Source organism: Leptopilina heterotoma, unplaced genomic scaffold, assembly GCF_015476425.1.
Source record: "Leptopilina heterotoma isolate Lh14 unplaced genomic scaffold, ASM1547642v1 Lhet_131, whole genome shotgun sequence".
In the NCBI taxonomy this organism is placed as follows: Eukaryota; Metazoa; Arthropoda; class Insecta; order Hymenoptera; family Figitidae; genus Leptopilina; species Leptopilina heterotoma.
Genome location: NW_025110850.1, coordinates 417,913 through 437,450, shown reverse-complemented (window position 1 = coordinate 437,450; position 19,538 = coordinate 417,913). Strand labels below are relative to the sequence as shown.

Below are 19,538 nucleotides of genomic sequence, written 5' to 3'. Positions count from 1 at the left end.
AGTATATGAGGACCAAATATGGATCTATCACTTCCTCTCCTCTTGCAATGAGAATCGTGAGAAACTTCTTTCAATAAAAGAAGCATACCATTTTTTTATTTCTAAATAATTTTTCTAATTATAAAAAAAATAATTTTTATTTTTGATAATTCGATATTAGAAATTTGTTGATGAATAAAATATGAATTATTTACCAGCTTGGAAACGAAAAAATGGCAAATTCTAGCTAAATATGGGGACAAAGACTTTAGCCAAAGTAAACAAGCTCTGAGCCATACTTTAAACCATTGGCCAACAACTAAAACATCGTTTCTTATGAACGTTCCCCAAACTACATAATAATATATTTCATTGCTAAACTAACTCTAACTTTGAAGTGCTCCCATTTACGTAAAAAAAATTTTTTTCAAAACGGCTATGTCACTCTGTTCAAAATTTATCACTTTGTAGAAAAAAATGCTTTTTACTTGTTTCAGATCAAAATTGAAATGACAATCATGCCCACCATCAAGGAATTTTGCATAAACCAAGATAATTTTTTTTCACATTTATTCCATTCAAGTGGATATGACATGAATATGATACATTTACATGTTAATATAGCAGTGTTTCCTTGAAATTCGACAAATCCATGTAAGGGCAATATTACGCTTTAGCCGTGTAAAAAAGTCATCGCCTGGTCTCACTTTCAATCCAGTTTGTTCAAGCAGTGGTTCAATCAAACGTAAAATAAATTTCTAAAAAATTTTTAAATTACCAGTTTATAATGTGAAATTATTAGTTCTTAGTTATTTTCTAACAGCAAATAATAGTTGACCGTTTTTACCTTATTTTCGGGAGTTCTTCCTTGAAACCGAAAAATAAAGAAAAATATTATTTCAGCTTTCTTCCATGGAATAAGGTCATCTTCTCGAACTAAGTATGATGTTAAATTGAATAACAAATTTTTATCAAGTTTTTCATTCTTCGCAAAGTAATAGGCATCGTCTAATAGCTTTGCACGATTTAGAACGTGAATATTCTTGAAATTTGGCGTATTCATATAATCTATTATTCTCTTCCAATTCTCTGTGTCGTAGTTAACTCTATAGAAACCTGGTAATTTTTTTTAAGATCATAAATTATTGATAGTTTTTTTTTTGTTTTAAAATTTTATTTAATTTCTTAAAGTCTTTTTTTAATTGTCCATAAAAGTATTTTGCTACTCTCATTTTTTGCGTGCGCTGTTCGTCAAGAGTGGGGGAAAGACATTTCTCAGAAGTCGCTTCTCCCACTCTACACATTGTGCGCGCGCAACGAGCAAAGAGTGGGGGGAAGACATTTCCTAGAAATCGCTTCTCTCACTGTACACATTGTAAGCGCGCAACACGCAAAGAGTGGGGACAGTCAAGCGGTCAAACTAACATTACTAATTATTTATCATACTTGTTAATATTATTTGAATAATATATTCTAAGAAAATAATTACCAACGCTCTTTTTATTAATAATGTACCAATCAAGAGAGTCTACTCCATCAATAATTAATTCCTTTTCTTCAGGGCCCATCCAATAGGTGGCAGCGCTTGACGAAAAGTTTTGAAGTGACATTGTTGCCAAATTTATTGGAACCCACCATCTCTGTGATTCAATCTGTTTGCAATCGAAATAATCACAATCTTTTTCTATCGACGTCTGTATCAATTTTATTGCTCCACTTTCGTAATTTCTCTCAACATTAATTATGGGATAACCAACTTGTGATATATAACAATCCAGACGTGATTTTATGTTAAAATTATTATATGGCAGTTTTGATTCTTCCATTGCTTCTTGCATTGAATTCCAAAAGTTGTCGGTTGATATTATTCCATATTTACTAAAATTAAAATTTTTTGTTTTTAAATTATTTTAACTATTAGAATTATTAGTCAAAATTTAGATTTATTTTTACTTATAATGTAAGTAAATCAAAATTTTGACTGAAGAATAAATTTGTAGTATTATTCTCACTATGTTTGCAGCATCTTCTTAATTCCTGCATGAAACACTTCTTTTGACAATAAACCGCTTATCATGTGCATTACTGTTGCGGCTATAAAAGTAATTGGAAAATTTATTTAAAAATTTTTTATGAAAAACTAGGGGTCAATTACGGATTTTTATTTGTACTTTCACTTTGATAGATTTTTATTTTTACTTTCCTTTTCATTTTCACCTTTAATTTTACTTAGATTATTATTTTAATTTTTATTTTCATAGATCTTTGTTTTCAGTTTTACTTTTTAGTGAAAATTTTAGTGAAAGTGAGAATGAAAGTTAAAATGAAAGTAAAAATCTATCAAAGTGTGAAATTATTTAATAATAATCCAAATAATCTGTTCTCACGTGAAGTTAGTGTTTTTTGATTCCAATTTTTTGTTTTATAGTTCGAATTGTTTTGTCAAAAGTTTGACAGTTAATTTGTAAATAAGTATTTAATATTTAATTAAGTATTTAATTTATTTAATAATAAAATAAGAGAAGAAAGAAAATTTAACCCAAATTTGTAAAACTCAATAAAAAGGAGCAGTTGCAATTTGTAAAATTAATTAATAATAATTTAATTCTCTTGAAATAAATAAATTTCAAAAATTTTTTAAATTGAAATCTTCGAAATTCTTATTGCCGTAAAAGTATAATAATATTTAAATATAAAAAATTATTAATTTGTTAGCTTCTTTAAAAATTATTAATAATATTATTTAAAAATTCTAAAAAATAAATGAATTTTAAAAGACTTGCAGTTCAAATTTTTATAGAATATTTTCAAATGGTTTTAAATTGAAAGTATTTTGTAATTTTAAGCAAATAAAGAAAACAATAAGTATTTAAATCCTTATTTTACAAAAATGATTGAAATATGAAAGATTTAATTTGGAAATTCTGAAAAAATTAGGTTTTTAAAAAATAGGTATTAAATTTTTTTTAAGATTATACTTGACTTCCCGACAATAATTTCGAAAAAATTGAAACAATTCCAATTATTTCAATTTTTTTGAAATTATTATCAGATACAAATTATTTAACTTTCTAAAATTTTATTAAAATAAATTTTATTTTTTCAACTTTAAAAATGATTTATAAATATAATTGTATTTTTGAAAACCTATTTCATGAATTTACAAAAATTATTCTATTTAATTAATTTAATTTTCGCAGTTAAATTCTGATAAGAATTGATTTAAAACGAATTTCAATTAAAATTTTAGAAAATTGAATTTTGAATTGAATTGAAATGAATTTTACAAAACTATAAAATATTTAAATTTTTACTTAAAAAAATTATTAATTACATTATTTTTCTTGAAAAATTCTTAAAGTTTTGAATAATTTTATTTTAAAGTTCTGAAAAAATAATTGAATTTTGAAAGAATTACAGTTGCAATTTTTAGATACCTATAATTAAATTTCAAAATGTTTTTAATTATTTGAAATTGTAATTCCTGCGAAAAAATAGATAAGAATAAGTTTTAAAATTTTTGAACTTTTGAATAATTTAATTTAGAAATTCCGAAAAAATTTTCTTCTTGAAAAAGTGTAATTAAAATTTTTTAAAAATAATTTTATTTCCAAAAATAATTTTAAATAATTGAAACAATTGAAAATTTTGTCAAATTTCATTGAAATTTTATATTTTAATGAATTTTTTTTCTTTTCATTTAGAAATAATATTAAATGTAATCTTATTATCAGGATTGTTCCAGTGGTACTCTCGAAAATTCAATTATTTTATCAAAAATATGTTACATTCAAGTTGTTTTTAGAACTATCTAGGCGATTTCTACAAGAGTTCGAATAATATTTAACTTTTTCTTCAATTTAAAGAAAAACTGTTAGAGAAATTATATTTTTTAAAAAATAAAGAATTTTCATTGAATTTCAAAAAGAAAATCTTTTAAAGTAACAACGGCAATGAAAATTTAAGAATGGCTAGTTAGAATTTAAAGTGGAAACGAAAGTGAAAATGAAAAGTTTTCAAAATTAAAGTTAAACTGAAAACGAAAGTGAAAATAAAAATTTATCAAAATGAAAGTTAAACTGAAAACAAATGTAAAGATAAAAATTTTTCAAATGGAGTTAAAAAGAAAGGCTATCAAAGTAAATGTAAAAATAAAAGACAAAGTAGAAACTAAACTAACTATAGTCGACAATTTACAGAATCTTTAATAGTTTAATAAAAAGCAATACAATCATACCTTTATCATGAACCGTCGACAAATGTGCAATAGATTCCTTTGGACTGGTAATATTTCGATAGATCGCTTTTTTTCCATAATAAGTCTCAAAGGAGTAAACTCTAAAATTATTAGTCACCACAAAAAAATCCATAATCCTTGGATAGTTCATCACCTTTTTAACAGAGGATTATTATTATGTTAACAATAATTGTAAAATTATTATTTTTTTAATAAAAATGTTGCCAATAGATCATACAAACTGTTACAAATTTACTGTAATTATTTTTTAATTTCAGAAGTGAATTTTGTTGTAAAATTATTATCTATCAATTTTTGGTAAATGGAAAAGATTTCTAAAAAAGTGCTTCCTGAAAATTCCATTCAAAGTTCTGATTCCCACTGGAGTTTTATCGGAACTCTAATGACGGAATTCAAAGGGAATCTTCAGAGACCACTTTTTGAGGAATCATTTTATGTAGGCAATACTTTGGAGAGTATGAAATAGTGCATATAGGTTGCAAGTCCTTCGGTAATCCAAACATCCTCCCACCAAGCTGGCGATACTATATTTCCAAACCATTGATGTGCTATTTCATGAACTATTATTGTAGATGTGGTGAATTTATCCATGTCCGTGGAATGATTGTAAGTTAGAAGATGATATTCCCTGAAAATAAAATTTTACTTCACATCCTGCATTCCCTAGGTTAAAAAAAGTCAGAATGAAATTGAAATTCTGTCTAATTGTAAGTAAAAATGAAAGTGAACATAAAGTACAATGATAATGAAATGAGTAAAAATGAAAGTACCTAAATGAAATTGAAAATCAAAATCTATCAAAGTGAAAGTAAAAATTATAAATTGATAATGAAAGTGAAAATAAAAGTGAAAAAAATTCTATCAAAATCAAAATGAAAGAGAAAATGAAAATCTATCAAAGTGAAAATCAAAGTAAATTATTATAACTCTTTTGTGCTTTTCGCTTAAAACTTCTTATTCAGGGGTTTCCATGATCGCTGATTACGAATCTAAAGTCAGATTTTCAAAATTTTTAAAATTCAAAATGGCGGACATTTTTTTTAAATAAAATAAAATAATTATAAATCATCATTTTCTTTGAAAAATAATGATAAATTATTATTTTCTGCAAAACATTACAAGGTCCCATTCTGATTTTTACATGGCTCATAGGAAAAAAGGTAAGCTTTCCATTGGGAAAGGTTAGAAAAAAATAAAAAAAAAACGATTTTGAGATATATTGAAATTAAGAATTTGACCTTGAATTTCAAGGTCAAATTGAAAGAAAATAATTATTTTTTATTACCAGCTTGTAGCTCGTGAAAAACCCTTTAAAAATCACTATTCACATTTTGAATTTGATTAATTTTACTTATCAATATATTACATCGAAAAAACTCCAAAAATATTTTATCAAATTCAATAATGACGGTAAAAAATATTAAAATGATTGTATCTTTCATGCAACTGCCTATATATAATATAATGATTCTTTTTGTCCCCAATTCCGGATTAAATGTTCTTTGAAATATGAAATAATTTAAATTCTCTGAAAGGTGAAAATGTCAGTTGTAATAAATATTTACTTAATTTTTCAAGACCAACGTTTTTTCTTTGTAAAATTTTGTTGTATATTGTAAAGAAAAACAAACAATAATTTTAATACTCTTTAAAACGCGGGACCCCGATAAATTCTGTTGGAAAATAATTGTTAGACTTCTAGAAAGTAACAGAAAAAAATCGAGAGGAAAAAAAACGCTGGTGTTTTTGATTAGAGTGGTATTTTAATAGTATGTGATATCAATAACATACATTACGATAATTAATCCCCAATTTTCCATAGCGCCAAATGAAAGTCCAGGTACGCCAATAACGTCCATTTTCGGCATATTGTATCCAATTCCCGTGTATTCTTCTAAAATGGGAAAAGTCTTCATTCCTATTTCATAGGAATGTGATAAATATTGTAATGTCTCTTTATGAGACCAAAGAGAAAAATTTCCATAAGAATTGGAAACATTTTCAAAATTCGAAATTGTAAATGACACCAAATATGACGAGATTTGAGGTGTTCTTTCAAATGTTGACCACACCATCCCATCAATATCCGTGTCTTTAACAATTTCTTTAATTGGCATATTCGATAATGCTGTATAATTTGCCAAATGTTTAATCGAAATATCAAATGTTGCCTTTATTGCCGGCTCATCCCAACAGGGAAATGCCAGTCTTGCAAATGTCGTTTCAAACTGTGTCGCCGCCAACAAACTGAAATATTTTTTAAAAAAAATTTTTTATTATACAAAATTTCGAAAGAAACAAATTTTGCAAAATTTAAATTATTTTTAAAATTAACTTACATTTGTTTATTATTGTCATCAACATAATAGTCCCTGAAGAATCCCATTGGTTTGCTATTTAATTCTCCTTCATATTTTAAATAAAGAAAGTAGAGACCCGGTTCGATGTGTTCGTGAAAATTAAGAATCAAAAATTCTGATTCATCGTCCAAAATGTGTCGACTAGGTTTAAAAACTTCATCGCCAATTAATTTTGTACTTTCCTCGTAATATTGGAGTTTTAGAGAATTTAACGTTATATTAATAGTGGGTTTAAAAACTTCGAGAAAAATTTTCGATTCTCCATCAAATGATAAGTCTTCTGTTGTCATGTGTGGCATTAATTGTATCTGATAACGATATGGCAACGAATCGTTTGGTAGTCGATAATTATTAATTGACTGATAAGAAAAGGGCACAAGAATAAGGACTAAAATTAAACTGTAGCACCACATCCTAAATAAATTTACAAATAAAAAAAGATATTTATTTGATGAAGGAAAATAATGAGAAAATAATATTTTTTTATCTAAAATCTGAAAACAAACTAACCTGAATAGTTCCGACTTCATCCTATTAATTATAATTAGAAAAGTGATTGAAAATAAGTAAAGAATTTTGACTGAACGATTCAATTCCGTATTGAGATATTTAAATAGGAAAATTCATATCAAGTGCTTCCTTTTCATTTTACAATCAATAGATTCTAGTTTACAGGCGATAAAAAGTTAACTTGGTTACATTGTGGGAATAGATTATTAATCATAAGGGAAGTAGCAATAGTGAAATCAAGTTGAAGGATGTTTATAGATTGAAACACAAATATAAATTTCACATTGATATTTTCATTGGTTCTCTCATATTATTTGAAATTTTATTAAGAGATTTTTGTATAAAGAATCATTTTTAGAATATTGTATTACTTCATCATAAAAATATTATTTTATTCGAAAATTTTTTAATTTATATTTTTCCTTATATTAGGAAGGTAGACTTATAGAAACTTTTCAAATTTTCACATAAGGAAATAATTACTTATAAATAATCTGTAAAAAATATATTGAAAGTGATTGAATATAGGGTAAACCAGATAGTAGTCGGTTTTTGAAAGCTTTTTTGAGTGGCGGATTACTGTCGATTTAGGTAACCGATTACTTTTGCATTCTTATTTGCTTTTTTAATGAATAAAAACTTTTTTTTCATAAACATGATTGGTTTAATAGCTTTGTGAGACTATAAGGAACAATCACACGTGGTAGGAATTTTAAAGAAATATTAATTGCAATTTTTAAACAGTATTCATTAAAAAGATTTTCTTAAGTGGCCAACAACTGTCTGGTTTACCCTACTTGTGGTCATGGATTGCTTGATTTTCGCAGTGGTACATATTAGTTTGTAGTATGGGAATCGGTCATTGGCCTTATTAAAAATTTTTAATAAAAAAACAATAAATTTAACATAATTGAAGAATTTTTATTTTCTTTATTTGTTTTCTAAATTGCCTGCAGTTTATAAAATGTAAAAATTTGTATTAAAAAGATCAAAAATACTTCATGAAAGTAAAAAATTTATTTTTTCCATTATTCAAGTGTCTTTGTACACCTGCAATTTGCAATGAGAAAAAAGGCTTTTTTAAATTATTAAATATTTAAAATTTAATGTCTATAAATCTTTTCGGCTGTTTGCACCTTATTTTATGATTAATTATAACTTAAAAACTTAATTTGAAAAGTGATAAAAAGTTAAAATGCAAAATGAAATTGTGAAAAATAAAAAATTAAAAGCAAAGCAAACTGTGAATAAATAAATTTTATTATACATAAACCAAGATTTTTTTTCATATTTATTCCCTTCAAGTGGATATGTCATGATCCACATGATACATTCACATGTCAATAAGATCGCAATATTTCCTTGAAATTTTACAAAACCATGAAATGGCAATATTTCGCTTTAGCCTTGTAAAAAAGTCATCGCCTGGTCTCACTTTCAATCCAGTTTGTTCAATCAGTGGTTGAATCAAACGTAAAATAAATTCCTAAAAAATTTTGAAATTAAAATTTTATGTAAAAGAGAATTATTATTTCTTTATTATTCTCGAACAGCAAATAATATTTCACCATTTTTACCTTATTTTCGGCAGTTCTTCCTTGAGTTCGAATGAGGTAGAAAAATATTGCTCCAGCTCTCTTCCATGGTATAAGATCATCTTCTCGAACTAAGTATGATGTTAAATTAAATAACAAATTTGGATCTAATTTACTATTCATTGTAAAGTAATAGGCATCGTCTAAAAGTTTAACACGATTTAGAACGTGAATATTCTTGAAATTTGGCGTATTCATATAATCTATTATTCTCTTCCAATTCTCCGTGTCGTAGTTCACTCTATAGAAACCTGGTAATTTTTTTAAGATTATAAATTATTGATAGTTTTTTTATTAAAAATTTTTTTTAATTTCTTAAAGTCTTTTTTAATTGTCCATAAAAGTATTTTGCTTTTCTCACTTTTTGCGTGCGCTGTTCGTCAAGAGTGGGAGAAAGACATTTCTTAGAAGTCGCTTCTCCCACTCTACACATTGTGCGCGCGCAACGAGCAAAGAGTGGGGGGAAGATATTTCCTAGAAATCGCTTCTCCCACTTTACACATTGTGCGCGCGCAACACGCAAAGAGTGGGGAAAGTCAAGCGGTCAAACTAACATTACCAATTATTTATCATACTTGTTAATATTATTTAAATAATATATTCTAAGAAAATAATTACCAACGCTCTTTTTATTAATAATGTACCAATCAAGAGAGTCTACTCCATCAATAATTAATTCATTTTCTTCAGGGCCTATCCAATAGGTGGCAGCGCTTGACGAAAAGTTTTGAAGTGACATTGTTGCCAAATTTATTGGAACCCACCATCTCTGTGATTCAAACTGTTTGCAATCGAAATATTTACAATCTTTTTCTATCGACGTCTGTATCAATTTTATTGCTCCACTTTCGTAATTTCTCTCAACATTAATTATGGGATAACCAGCTTGCGATATATAACAATCCAGACGTGATTTTATGTTAAAATTATTATATGGCAGTTTTGATTCTTCCATTGCTTCTTGCATTGAATTCCAAAAGTTGTCGGTTGTTATTGTTCCATATTTACTGAAATTAAAATTTTTTGTATTTAAATTACTTTAACTATTAGAATTATTATTAGTCAAAATTTTCATTTATTTGTACTTATAATGTAAGTAAATCAAAATTTTGACTGAAGAATAATTTATAGAATTAATCTCACTATGTTTGCAGCATCTTCTTAATTCCTGCATGAAACACTTCTTCTGACAATAGACCGCTTATCATGTGCATTATTGTTGCGGCTATAAAAGTAATTGAAAATTTTTTTTTGAAAAAATGGGGGTCAATTCATTTCTACTTCCACTTTGATAGATTTTTATTTTTACTTTCATTTTCACCTTTAATTTTACTTAGATTATTATTTTAACTTTCATTTTCATAGATTTTTGTTTTTAGTTATACTATTTAATTAAAGTTTTAGTGAAAGTGAGAATGAAAGTTAAAATGAAAGTAAAAATCTATCAAAGTGTGAAATTATTTAATGATAATCCAAATAATCTGTCTTCACGAGAAGATAATGTTTTTTGATTCCAATTTTTTGTTTTATAGTTCGAATTGTTTTGTCAAAAGTTTGACAGTTAATTTGTAAATAAGTATTTAATATTTAATTAAGAATTTAATTTATTTAATAATAAAATAAGTGAAGTAAGAAAATTTAACCCAAATTTAAAAAACTTCAAAAAGAGGAACAGTTGCAATTTTTAAAACTAATTAATTATTTTATCAATTATTTATGTTCGTATTTAAATAGATGAATTCACGTAGTTGAATTCTAACATGAATTGATTTTAAAAAAATTTCAGTTAAAATTTTAGAAAATAATTAAATATTTAAATCCCTATAAGAGAGGTTTCAGGAATTAATTAAATTTTAAAATATTTTTAAATTAAATTCTTTTGAAAATTTAAAGGAAGTTGTTGTTAGAATCATCTTGGTGATTTCTACACGAGTCGTTCAAATAATTTCAAATTTTTTCTTAACTTTAAAGAAAAACTGTTATAACAGTTTTTTGAAAAGTATCAAATTGATAGTATATTGCAGATCAAATTGTAGCAACGTTTTGATACTGTATAATGTATCAAGTTGATACGAATATAAGTATCGTTTTTAAGAATGATAGTCAATACAGTATCATTTTTTAATACGTGTATTTGTATCAATGTAAGGGTACGGTCCCATGTTGAGCAGAAAACACAATGCTTTGCATTCTGTTTTCTGCTCAGCATATGGGACTGCACCCTTACACTGTCATGGCCGGTTCGCATTAACTGGAAATTTAACTAATCAATTTATTTAGTTTTATATGCCTACTCTTTAAGTATTAAAAATTGTTTTATTTTACATATTAACAGTGAGAAATGTGAGAAATTATATAAAATGAGCACATTATTTAGAAAAAACTTGTATTGAAATACACTAACCTCAATTCACGTGGTTATGACATTTCGATTAAAGGTAACTTTACAATTTCTGGAGATTTTTGGCTCAAGGTATAGTGAAATATTTAAGGGTGCGTTCATTCCGTTTTTAATAGTAAGTATTTAGAATTTGATTATTACTATTGTTGATGAATTCGATGTTATTTAATATCAAATGGTAAATAATTATAATTTATGTTATATATGTATATAATAATAGTGGTTTTCGTTATTTAATGTTTAATAATTTTTTAAATATTTTACTATGTAGGTCGATATTTTTAGAAAAAATATCAGTAAAAGTGACAAAATATAGTTTCCAGTGAATATAGGGTGTTTTATAAATGGAATATTTAGTGAATAAAAAAAGGAAAAATTAGGAAAACTTATTATATTTGACAAAAGTAATCATTAAAGCATTTATTTATTACATATTTAGGGCAAATTAATGTTTACTTATTGAATAATTTATGTTTAAAGTTGGAGATGTCAGTTCTACTGTGAGATGTATGCATGTGTGTGTAAAGCGATAATAATATACTACTGATATATCGCCGCGCATTTGTCACGACAGATGGCGGGCCTAGCATTCGAACTGCTTTCTGTTTTATCACATTCCCCAGTAAAAAAAAAACTAATTCAAATGAATTGAAACGAATTAACATTTTTGGTAGGCTCCAATTCGTATTTGTCACAAAGCGGGATTCACTCAAGCTCTTTGTATATTCAATTGAATTTAATTCAATATGTACTAATTTGTCCAAACGAATTCGCATTCGAAAGAAATGGCCAAGGAATGCATTGAATTCGTGCTAACGAATTGAAAAAAATTAAAGGCTCAAAACTTGTCCAGTGAATTGGTACGGATAGAAGGTTCGGAAGTTCAATACAGTTTCACGAATTCAGGAAAATTGCAACATAGCTCCAATTCGGATTTGTCACAAAGCGGGATTCACGAAAGCTCCTTGTGAATTCTTTTTAATTCATTTCAATTAGTTTTCGTTTACTGGGTCAAAACAAGAAATAGGAAAACCAACTTTTCAAGATGAATGTTATTTAAATCAATTGTAGAAATTGATATTGAAATTAACCTTTTTTTAATTTAATCGTTTACAAAGACAATTATTAGTATATTTAATAAAATATGATAAATAAAAACGCAGAAATAAATGAATAATTATACTAAGAAAGATAAAATAGGCAATTTTTTCCCGTTTTTTTAAAGTTATTAGAAAATCTACTTTTTAGACCAATTAAAATAAGATTCTAACTCCTCCTACTTGAAAGCAATTTTTTTATTCGTTGGTTCAATATTACAAAAAGGGAGTGAATATTTAATTTTTAAAAAGTTACATTTGGTCTTGACCCATTAAGAAAAAAAGACTTCTGGCCAATAAAAATAAACTCCTCCTATTTTCAAAATGCAATTTTTTATTTGTTACTTGAGTAAAACAAAATGGAAAAAATAATTAATATTTAAAAAATAAAACATATAATACCAACCCCCAAAGAAAAAATAAATGATTTAGACCAATAAGAATTATAAACAAATTCCTCCCATTTTCAAAATCAATTTTTCTATTTGTTGGTTGAGTTAAACAAAATGGAAAAAAAATTAATATTTAAAAAATAAATGATATTATTCCAATCGCCAAAAGGAAAAATGGATGATTTAGACCAATTAAATAAAATTTAAACTCCTCCTTCTTAAAAAAACCTTTTTTATTTGTTGCTTCAATAGAACAAAATGGAGAAAATATTAATATTTAAAAATATAAAGTTTAGTCCCAACCCCTAAAAGATAAAATGGATGTTTAAGACCAATTAAATTAACATTTAAACTCCTCCCTCTTAATAAAAGCTTTTTTTTATTCGTGGGTTCAATAGAACAAAATGGAGAAAATATTAAACTTCAAAAAATATAAAATTAAGTCTCAAACCCTCAGAAAAAAATGACTGCTATTAGCCAATAAAAAAAGATTCAAACTCCTCCTATTTTCAAAATCAACTTTTCTATTACACTGAAAAAAAAAGTTCATTGAATGAAGTAAATGCATTTTCTTGACCTGATTTACTTGAAACAAACCCATATTTTCTTATTGGAAGAAATTTATTTTCTTGTGTCAAGTAATTTTGAGCATTGATCAAAGTTATTGGAATAAGAAAATATGGGTTTGACATAAGTAAATATCTTACTGTTTCAAACGAACTGTTTTACATGCGCCAAGTCTCGAAAAAGTATTGAATCAAGAATATCATGTTCTCACGTCAAGTAATTTACCTTGAGTCATTTGGTATCTTGAGTCAAATAATTTTTTTATTTCCTTTAAAGCAACTATTTATTTCATCCAACACCCATAGTCTTGAGCCAAGAAAATGGGAAGATTAATACAAGTTAATAATTGTTTCAACTCAATTAAAAATTATTTTGTTTCAAAGAAATATTAATTAATCTAAGCATTTCTTTTACTTGAAGCATTTCTATATTCTCATGTTTCAAAATCATTAATTTCTTGCGAGAATGTTATATTTTCTGGAATGAAATATTTTATTTATTCAATTCAATTAAGTGTAAGATCTTAATATAAGTAAATATTTGTTTCAAGTCGATTAAAAATTATATTCAATTAATCCCATATTTATTTGAAGAAAGAAATTCATTTTCTTGTGTCAAGTAATTATTAGCATTGAACAGAATTCTTGAATTAAGAATGTAGTATTTGGCGGAACTAAATATGTAATTATTTCAACCAAATATTTTACTTTTCCGAAGTACCAAAAAGTATTGAATCTAGAATATATGTTCTTAAGCGAAATAATAAAGTATTGTCTGGAGAATTCATGTTTCTTGAATCGAATCATTTTATTTATTTGCTTTGAAACTTTTTTTTACTTAACACAATGCCGGTGTTCTTGATCCAAGAAAATATTTTTCTTCAAATGTATATGCAACTTAAATATCAGTTTTTGAAAACTGTCCATTGAGGCTAGGATGGCATAGTGGTAGCGTGACGGCTTCTGGTGCGTGCAACCCGAGTTCAATTCCTCCGACCGTGGAAAATTTTCTTTCAAGGTATATTTGTTGTATTTGTGTTAAGTAATAATTAAATGTAAATATATGTGTAAAATAATAATTATTTAATTATTTAAATAAAAAATATAAATGTTAATTAATTAAATAATAAAAATGTTTGACCTAAGTATTAGAAAAGATGGGATGGAGGTAAGGGGGGGGGGGTAATTTAAGTAAATAATTTACTTGTATTGAGAAAGTATTTTTTTGATTGAAAACTATAAATTTTCTCAAATCAAGAAAATATTTTCTCGGACAGAGAACATACTTTCTTGATTTGATACATAAATGATTTTGAATTAATATATTCTGCATTTCTTACATGCTACTTAATTTCTTGGTAGAATTCCATATTTTCTTGGATCAAGAATATCTGTTCTTCTCACAAAATAAATGTTTTCTTCATTTAATCTTGAATTACTTGAACGAACGTTACAAAACATTGAATGAATCGAATAAAATAATTCAATCATCTATATATATTCTTAGAACAAGAAAATATTTTATTCATTTAATACATTTTATATTTCGTATAAGAAGATTAACTTCTTGGTCGAATTCCATATTTTCTTGGATCAAGAATATATGTTCTTCTCCCAAATATCCTATGTCAAGAAAATCGTTTTCTTGAATCAATACTTTAATAGTCTTGGCCGTATTCAATCCCACGATTTGCTTCAACCAAGAAAAATTTTCTTGGTTCAATACTTTTTTTTTTTCTATTTGTTGGTTGAGTTAAACAAAATGGAGAAAAAATTAATATTTGAAAAATAAAACGTATAATTCCAACCTCCAAAAGAAAAATAAAGTCTACTGAACAATAAAAAATTAAATTAAAACTCCTCCTATTTTTTCGGAAAGGTTTGTGGTTAAATTTTATGTTTTTAAAATTATAAATATTCTTCCATATTTTCAACTGAACCAACAAATAAAAAATAGCTTTCTTTAAGAAGGAGGAGCTTAAATAATTTTTTTTGTTCTAAAACATCCATTTTTTCTTTTAGGGGGTTGGAATTATATGTTCTATTTCTTAAAATATTAATTTTTTCTCCATTTTGTTTAACTTAACCAACAAATAGAAAAGTTGATTTTGAAAATAAGAGGAGTTTAAGGCTATGTCCAAGTTGTGAAATGTAAACAATAGTAATAATCAAATTCTAAATACTTACTATTAAGAACGGAATGAGCGCACCCTTAAATATTTCACTATACCTTAAGCCAAAAATCTCCAGAAATTGTAAAGTTACCTTTAATCGAAATGTCATAACAACGTGAATTGAGGTTAGTGTATTTCAATACAAGTTTTTTCTAAATAATGTGCTCATTTTATATAATTTCTCACATTTCTCACTGTTAATATGTAAAATAAAACAATTTTTAATACTTAAGAGTATATAAAACTAAATAAATTGATTAGTTTCCCGGCCATGACAGTGTTACATTGATACAAATATGTACACGTATTAAAAAATGATACTGTATTGACTATCATTCTTAAAAAAGATACTAATATTCGTGTCAACTTGATACATTATACAGTATCAAAACGTTGCCAAATAAAATGATACTTTCCAGAAAACTGTGTAGATTCTTAAAATTTTTAGAAATTTTTTTAAAAATGTAGAATTTTTATTAAATTTTAAAAATAAAATCTTTTAAAGTAGCAACGACAATGCAAATTGAACAACGGCTACTTAAAAGTTAAAATGAAAACGAAAGTGAAAATAAAAATTTGTCAAAATAAAAGTTAAAGTGAAATCAACAGTTTAATAAAAAAACAACGTTTTTCTTACCTTTATCATGAACCGTCGACAAATGTTCAACAGATTCCTTTGGACTGCTAATATTTCGATAGATTGCTGTTGTTCCATAATGATTCTCCCAGGAGTAAACTCTATAATTATTAGTCACCACAAAAAAATCCATAATCCTTGGATAGTTCATCACCTTTTTAACAGAGGATTATTATTATGTTAACAATAATTGTAAAATTATTATTTTTTTAATAAAAATGTTGCCAATAGATCATACAAACTGTTACAAATTTACTGTAATTATTTTTTAATTTCAGAAGTGAATTTTGTTGTAAAATTATTATCTATCAATTTTTGGTAAATGGAAAAGATTTCTAAAAAAGTGCTTCCTGAAAATTCCATTCAAAGTTTGTAACGATTGTTAATTTCATGGGTGCGGATTAGCTCGTCGAACCAGAGTTCGTTAAAAATATAGGAAGTTAAATAAGTAGTGCAATTCGGGAATTTAAATTTGACTATGGTTTATTAAGTGATAAAAAGACGTGAAAAATACATATTGTACGGAAAACGAAAGATACGGAACGTGGACGTAAAATTACGGGCGAAAACTAATAAACAGCGTTCGAAAAACGGATTACGGTACATTACGGGCGACGATTACGACGAAAAACGTAGCGTGTGAAACACGTACTTTGAGAGGTTAATTCCATCTCATGGCGGTTATTCCGACCGTTGTCTCCGGGTAATACCTCGGAGAGAGAGAGTCTTGGTGGTGATTCCAACCATCTCCGGGTGATCCCTCAGAGAGTGACTCCAGGCGGTAATACCGGCCGTCGTCTCCGCTGGCTCGCTGCCGCGCGCCAGCTTATATACCTGTACGAGGTGCGGCGACGCGTGCGCACTTCGTAGAGGACGAACTACAGTGCCGTAACAAAAATATTTCACCCCTGCTCTTAAAATAAATTTCTAAATTCAAAATAAATACGGTGATCGTCACAAGTTCTGATTCCCACTGGAGTTTTATCGGAACTCTAATGACGGAATTCAAAGGGAATCTTCAGAGACCACTTTTTGAGGAATCATTTTATGTAGGCAATACTTTGGAGAGTATGAAATAGTGCATATAGGTTGCAAGTCCTTCGGTAATCCAAACATCCTCCCACCAAGCTGGCGATACTATATTTCCAAACCATTGATGTGCTATTTCATGAACCATTATTGTAGATGTGGTGAATTTTTCGGCGTCTGTAGTATGATTGTAAGTCAGAAGATGATATTCCCTGAAAATAAAATTTTATTTCACACTTTAGATTCGTAAATAGCGTCATTAAAAACCCCCGAGTGACAAGTTTCAAGCGTATTTGAGCAATTTTAAAAAAAATCGGCCATTTAGGATCCGACATTTTGAATTTTGCAAATCTGACTTTAAATTCGTAATCAGTGACACCAAAAACTCTCGTGTAACAATCATCAACAAAAATTACTGTAATAAAATTAAATCACTAACATATAGAATTCAATTGGATTTCCGATTAGAATTTTGAAAAAATTATATTTGGAACGGAATTCCAAAGAAAATTACTAATAGCACTTATTTTTAGGGATTACAGTGGTTTATTAAACGTCGAACATCAATATCATACATTACGATAATTAGTCCCCAATTTTCCATGGCGCCAAATGAAAGTCCCGGTACGCCAATAACGTCCATTTTCGGCATATTGTATCCAATTCCCGTGTATTCTTCCAAAATAGGAAAAGTCTTAATTCCAATTTCATAGGAATGTGATAAATATTGTAATGTCTCTTTATGAGACCAAAGAGAAAAATTTCCATAAGAGTTGGAAACATTTTCAAAATTCGAAATTGTGAATGACACCAAATATGACGACATTTGAGGTGTTCTTTCAAATGTTGACCACACCATCCCATCAATATCCGTGTCTTTAACAATTTCTTTAATTGGCATATTCGATAATGCTGTATAATTTGCCAAATGTTTAATCGAAATATCAAATGTTGCCTTTATTGCCGGCTCATCCCAACAGGGAAATGCCAGTCTTGCAAATGTCGTTTCAAACTGTGTCGCCGCCAACAAACTGAAATATTTTTTTAAAAAAAATTTTTATTATGCAAAATTTCTAATGAAACTAGTTTTTTAATAAATTTAAATTATTCTTAAAATTAACTTACATTTGTTTATTATTGTCATCAACATAATAGTCCTTGAAGAATCCCATTGGTCTTCTATTTAATTCTCCTTTATATTTTAAATAAAGAAAGTAGAGACCCGGTTCGATGTGTTCGTGAAAATTAAGAATCAAAAATTCTGATTCATCGTCCAAAATGTGTCGACGAGGTTTAAAAACTTCATCGCCAATTAATTTTGTACTTTCCTCATGATATTTAAGTTTTAGAGAATTTAACGTTATATTAATAATAGGTTTGAAGACTTCGAGAAAAATTTTCGATTCTCCATCAAATGATAAGTCTTCTGTTGTCATGTGTGGCATTAATTGTATCTGATAACGATATGGCAACGAATCGTTTGGTAGTCGATAATTATTAACAGACTGATGGGAAAAGGGCACAAGAATAAGGACTAAAATTAAACTGTAGCACCACATCCTAAATAAATTTACAAATAAAAAAAGATATTTATTTGATGAAGGAAAAATGATGAGAAAATAAAATTTTTTTTTATCTAAAATCTGAAAACAAACTAACCTGAATAGTTTCGACTTCATCCTATTAAATATAATTAGAAAAATGATTGAAAATAAGTTAAGAATTTTGACTGAACGATTCAATTCCGTATTGAGATATTTAAATAGGAAAATTCATATCAAGTGCTTCCTTTTTCATTTTACAATCAATAGATTCTATTTTATAGGCGATAAAAAGTTAACTTGGTTACATTGTGAGAATAGATTATGAACCATAAGGGAAGTAGCGATAATGAAATCAAGTAACCAGTTAAAGGATGTTTATAGATAGAAACGCAAATATAAATTCCACATTAATATTTTCATTAGTTCTCTCATATTATTTGAAATTTTATTAAGAGATTTTTATATAAAGAATCATTTTTACAATATTGTATTTCTTCATCATAAAAATATTATTTTATCGAAACATTTTTTCATTTATATTTTTCCCTATATTAGGAAGCTACATTTATACAAACTTTTTAAATTTTCACATAAGGAAATAATTACAAATAATGTTTAAAAAATTATTTAAAGTGATTCAATATATTAATTTCCCGTAATACTCCCCCAAAAAATTGATATTTAACCTAATTGATGAATTAAATATTTTTCAGCTCCTATCCTATCCTATAAGCATTTCCTGGTTGTTTTAAAATTGAAGACGATGATCAATAACCCCTTGAAAATCATACCAAATAACCACCCCTTTACGGTGAAAGTTTTTGTAAATGATTAAAAAAATCTATATATTAAAATTGCTTCTAAATTATAAACAATTTTTAAAAAAATTAGTCAAATATGGATAATAATAAACTCACCCCCTGTCCTTGAAACCCACCCCTAATTCATAACTTTTCTGAGTTTCGAGCAAATCAAAAAAATAATTTTCACTGATTC

At 26.8% G+C, this 19,538-nt stretch overlaps 2 protein-coding genes across 2 annotated transcripts; both read right to left on the bottom strand.

The window, feature by feature from the left end:
- Positions 1-532: 532 nt before the first annotated feature.
- On the bottom strand, positions 533-7,168 carry LOC122513033 (aminopeptidase N-like). Its single transcript, XM_043629263.1, has 9 exons — positions 7,108-7,168; positions 6,577-7,011; positions 6,029-6,484; positions 4,685-4,865; positions 4,217-4,370; positions 1,992-2,073; positions 1,469-1,857; positions 827-1,095; positions 533-737 (listed from the first exon to the last, which is right to left on the bottom strand). Exons 1-9 carry the CDS (start codon positions 7,125-7,127, stop codon positions 588-590), a joined length of 2,136 nt encoding a protein of 711 aa, XP_043485198.1. The 5' UTR covers positions 7,128-7,168; the 3' UTR covers positions 533-587.
- Positions 7,169-8,345: 1,177 nt separating this feature from the next.
- Positions 8,346-18,720, bottom strand: LOC122513032 (aminopeptidase N-like). Its single transcript, XM_043629262.1, has 9 exons — positions 18,658-18,720; positions 18,124-18,558; positions 17,574-18,029; positions 17,030-17,210; positions 15,970-16,123; positions 9,846-9,927; positions 9,321-9,709; positions 8,685-8,953; positions 8,346-8,593 (listed from the first exon to the last, which is right to left on the bottom strand). Exons 1-9 carry the CDS (start codon positions 18,675-18,677, stop codon positions 8,441-8,443), a joined length of 2,139 nt encoding a protein of 712 aa, XP_043485197.1. The 5' UTR covers positions 18,678-18,720; the 3' UTR covers positions 8,346-8,440.
- Between the last annotated feature and the right edge of the window lie 818 nt (positions 18,721-19,538).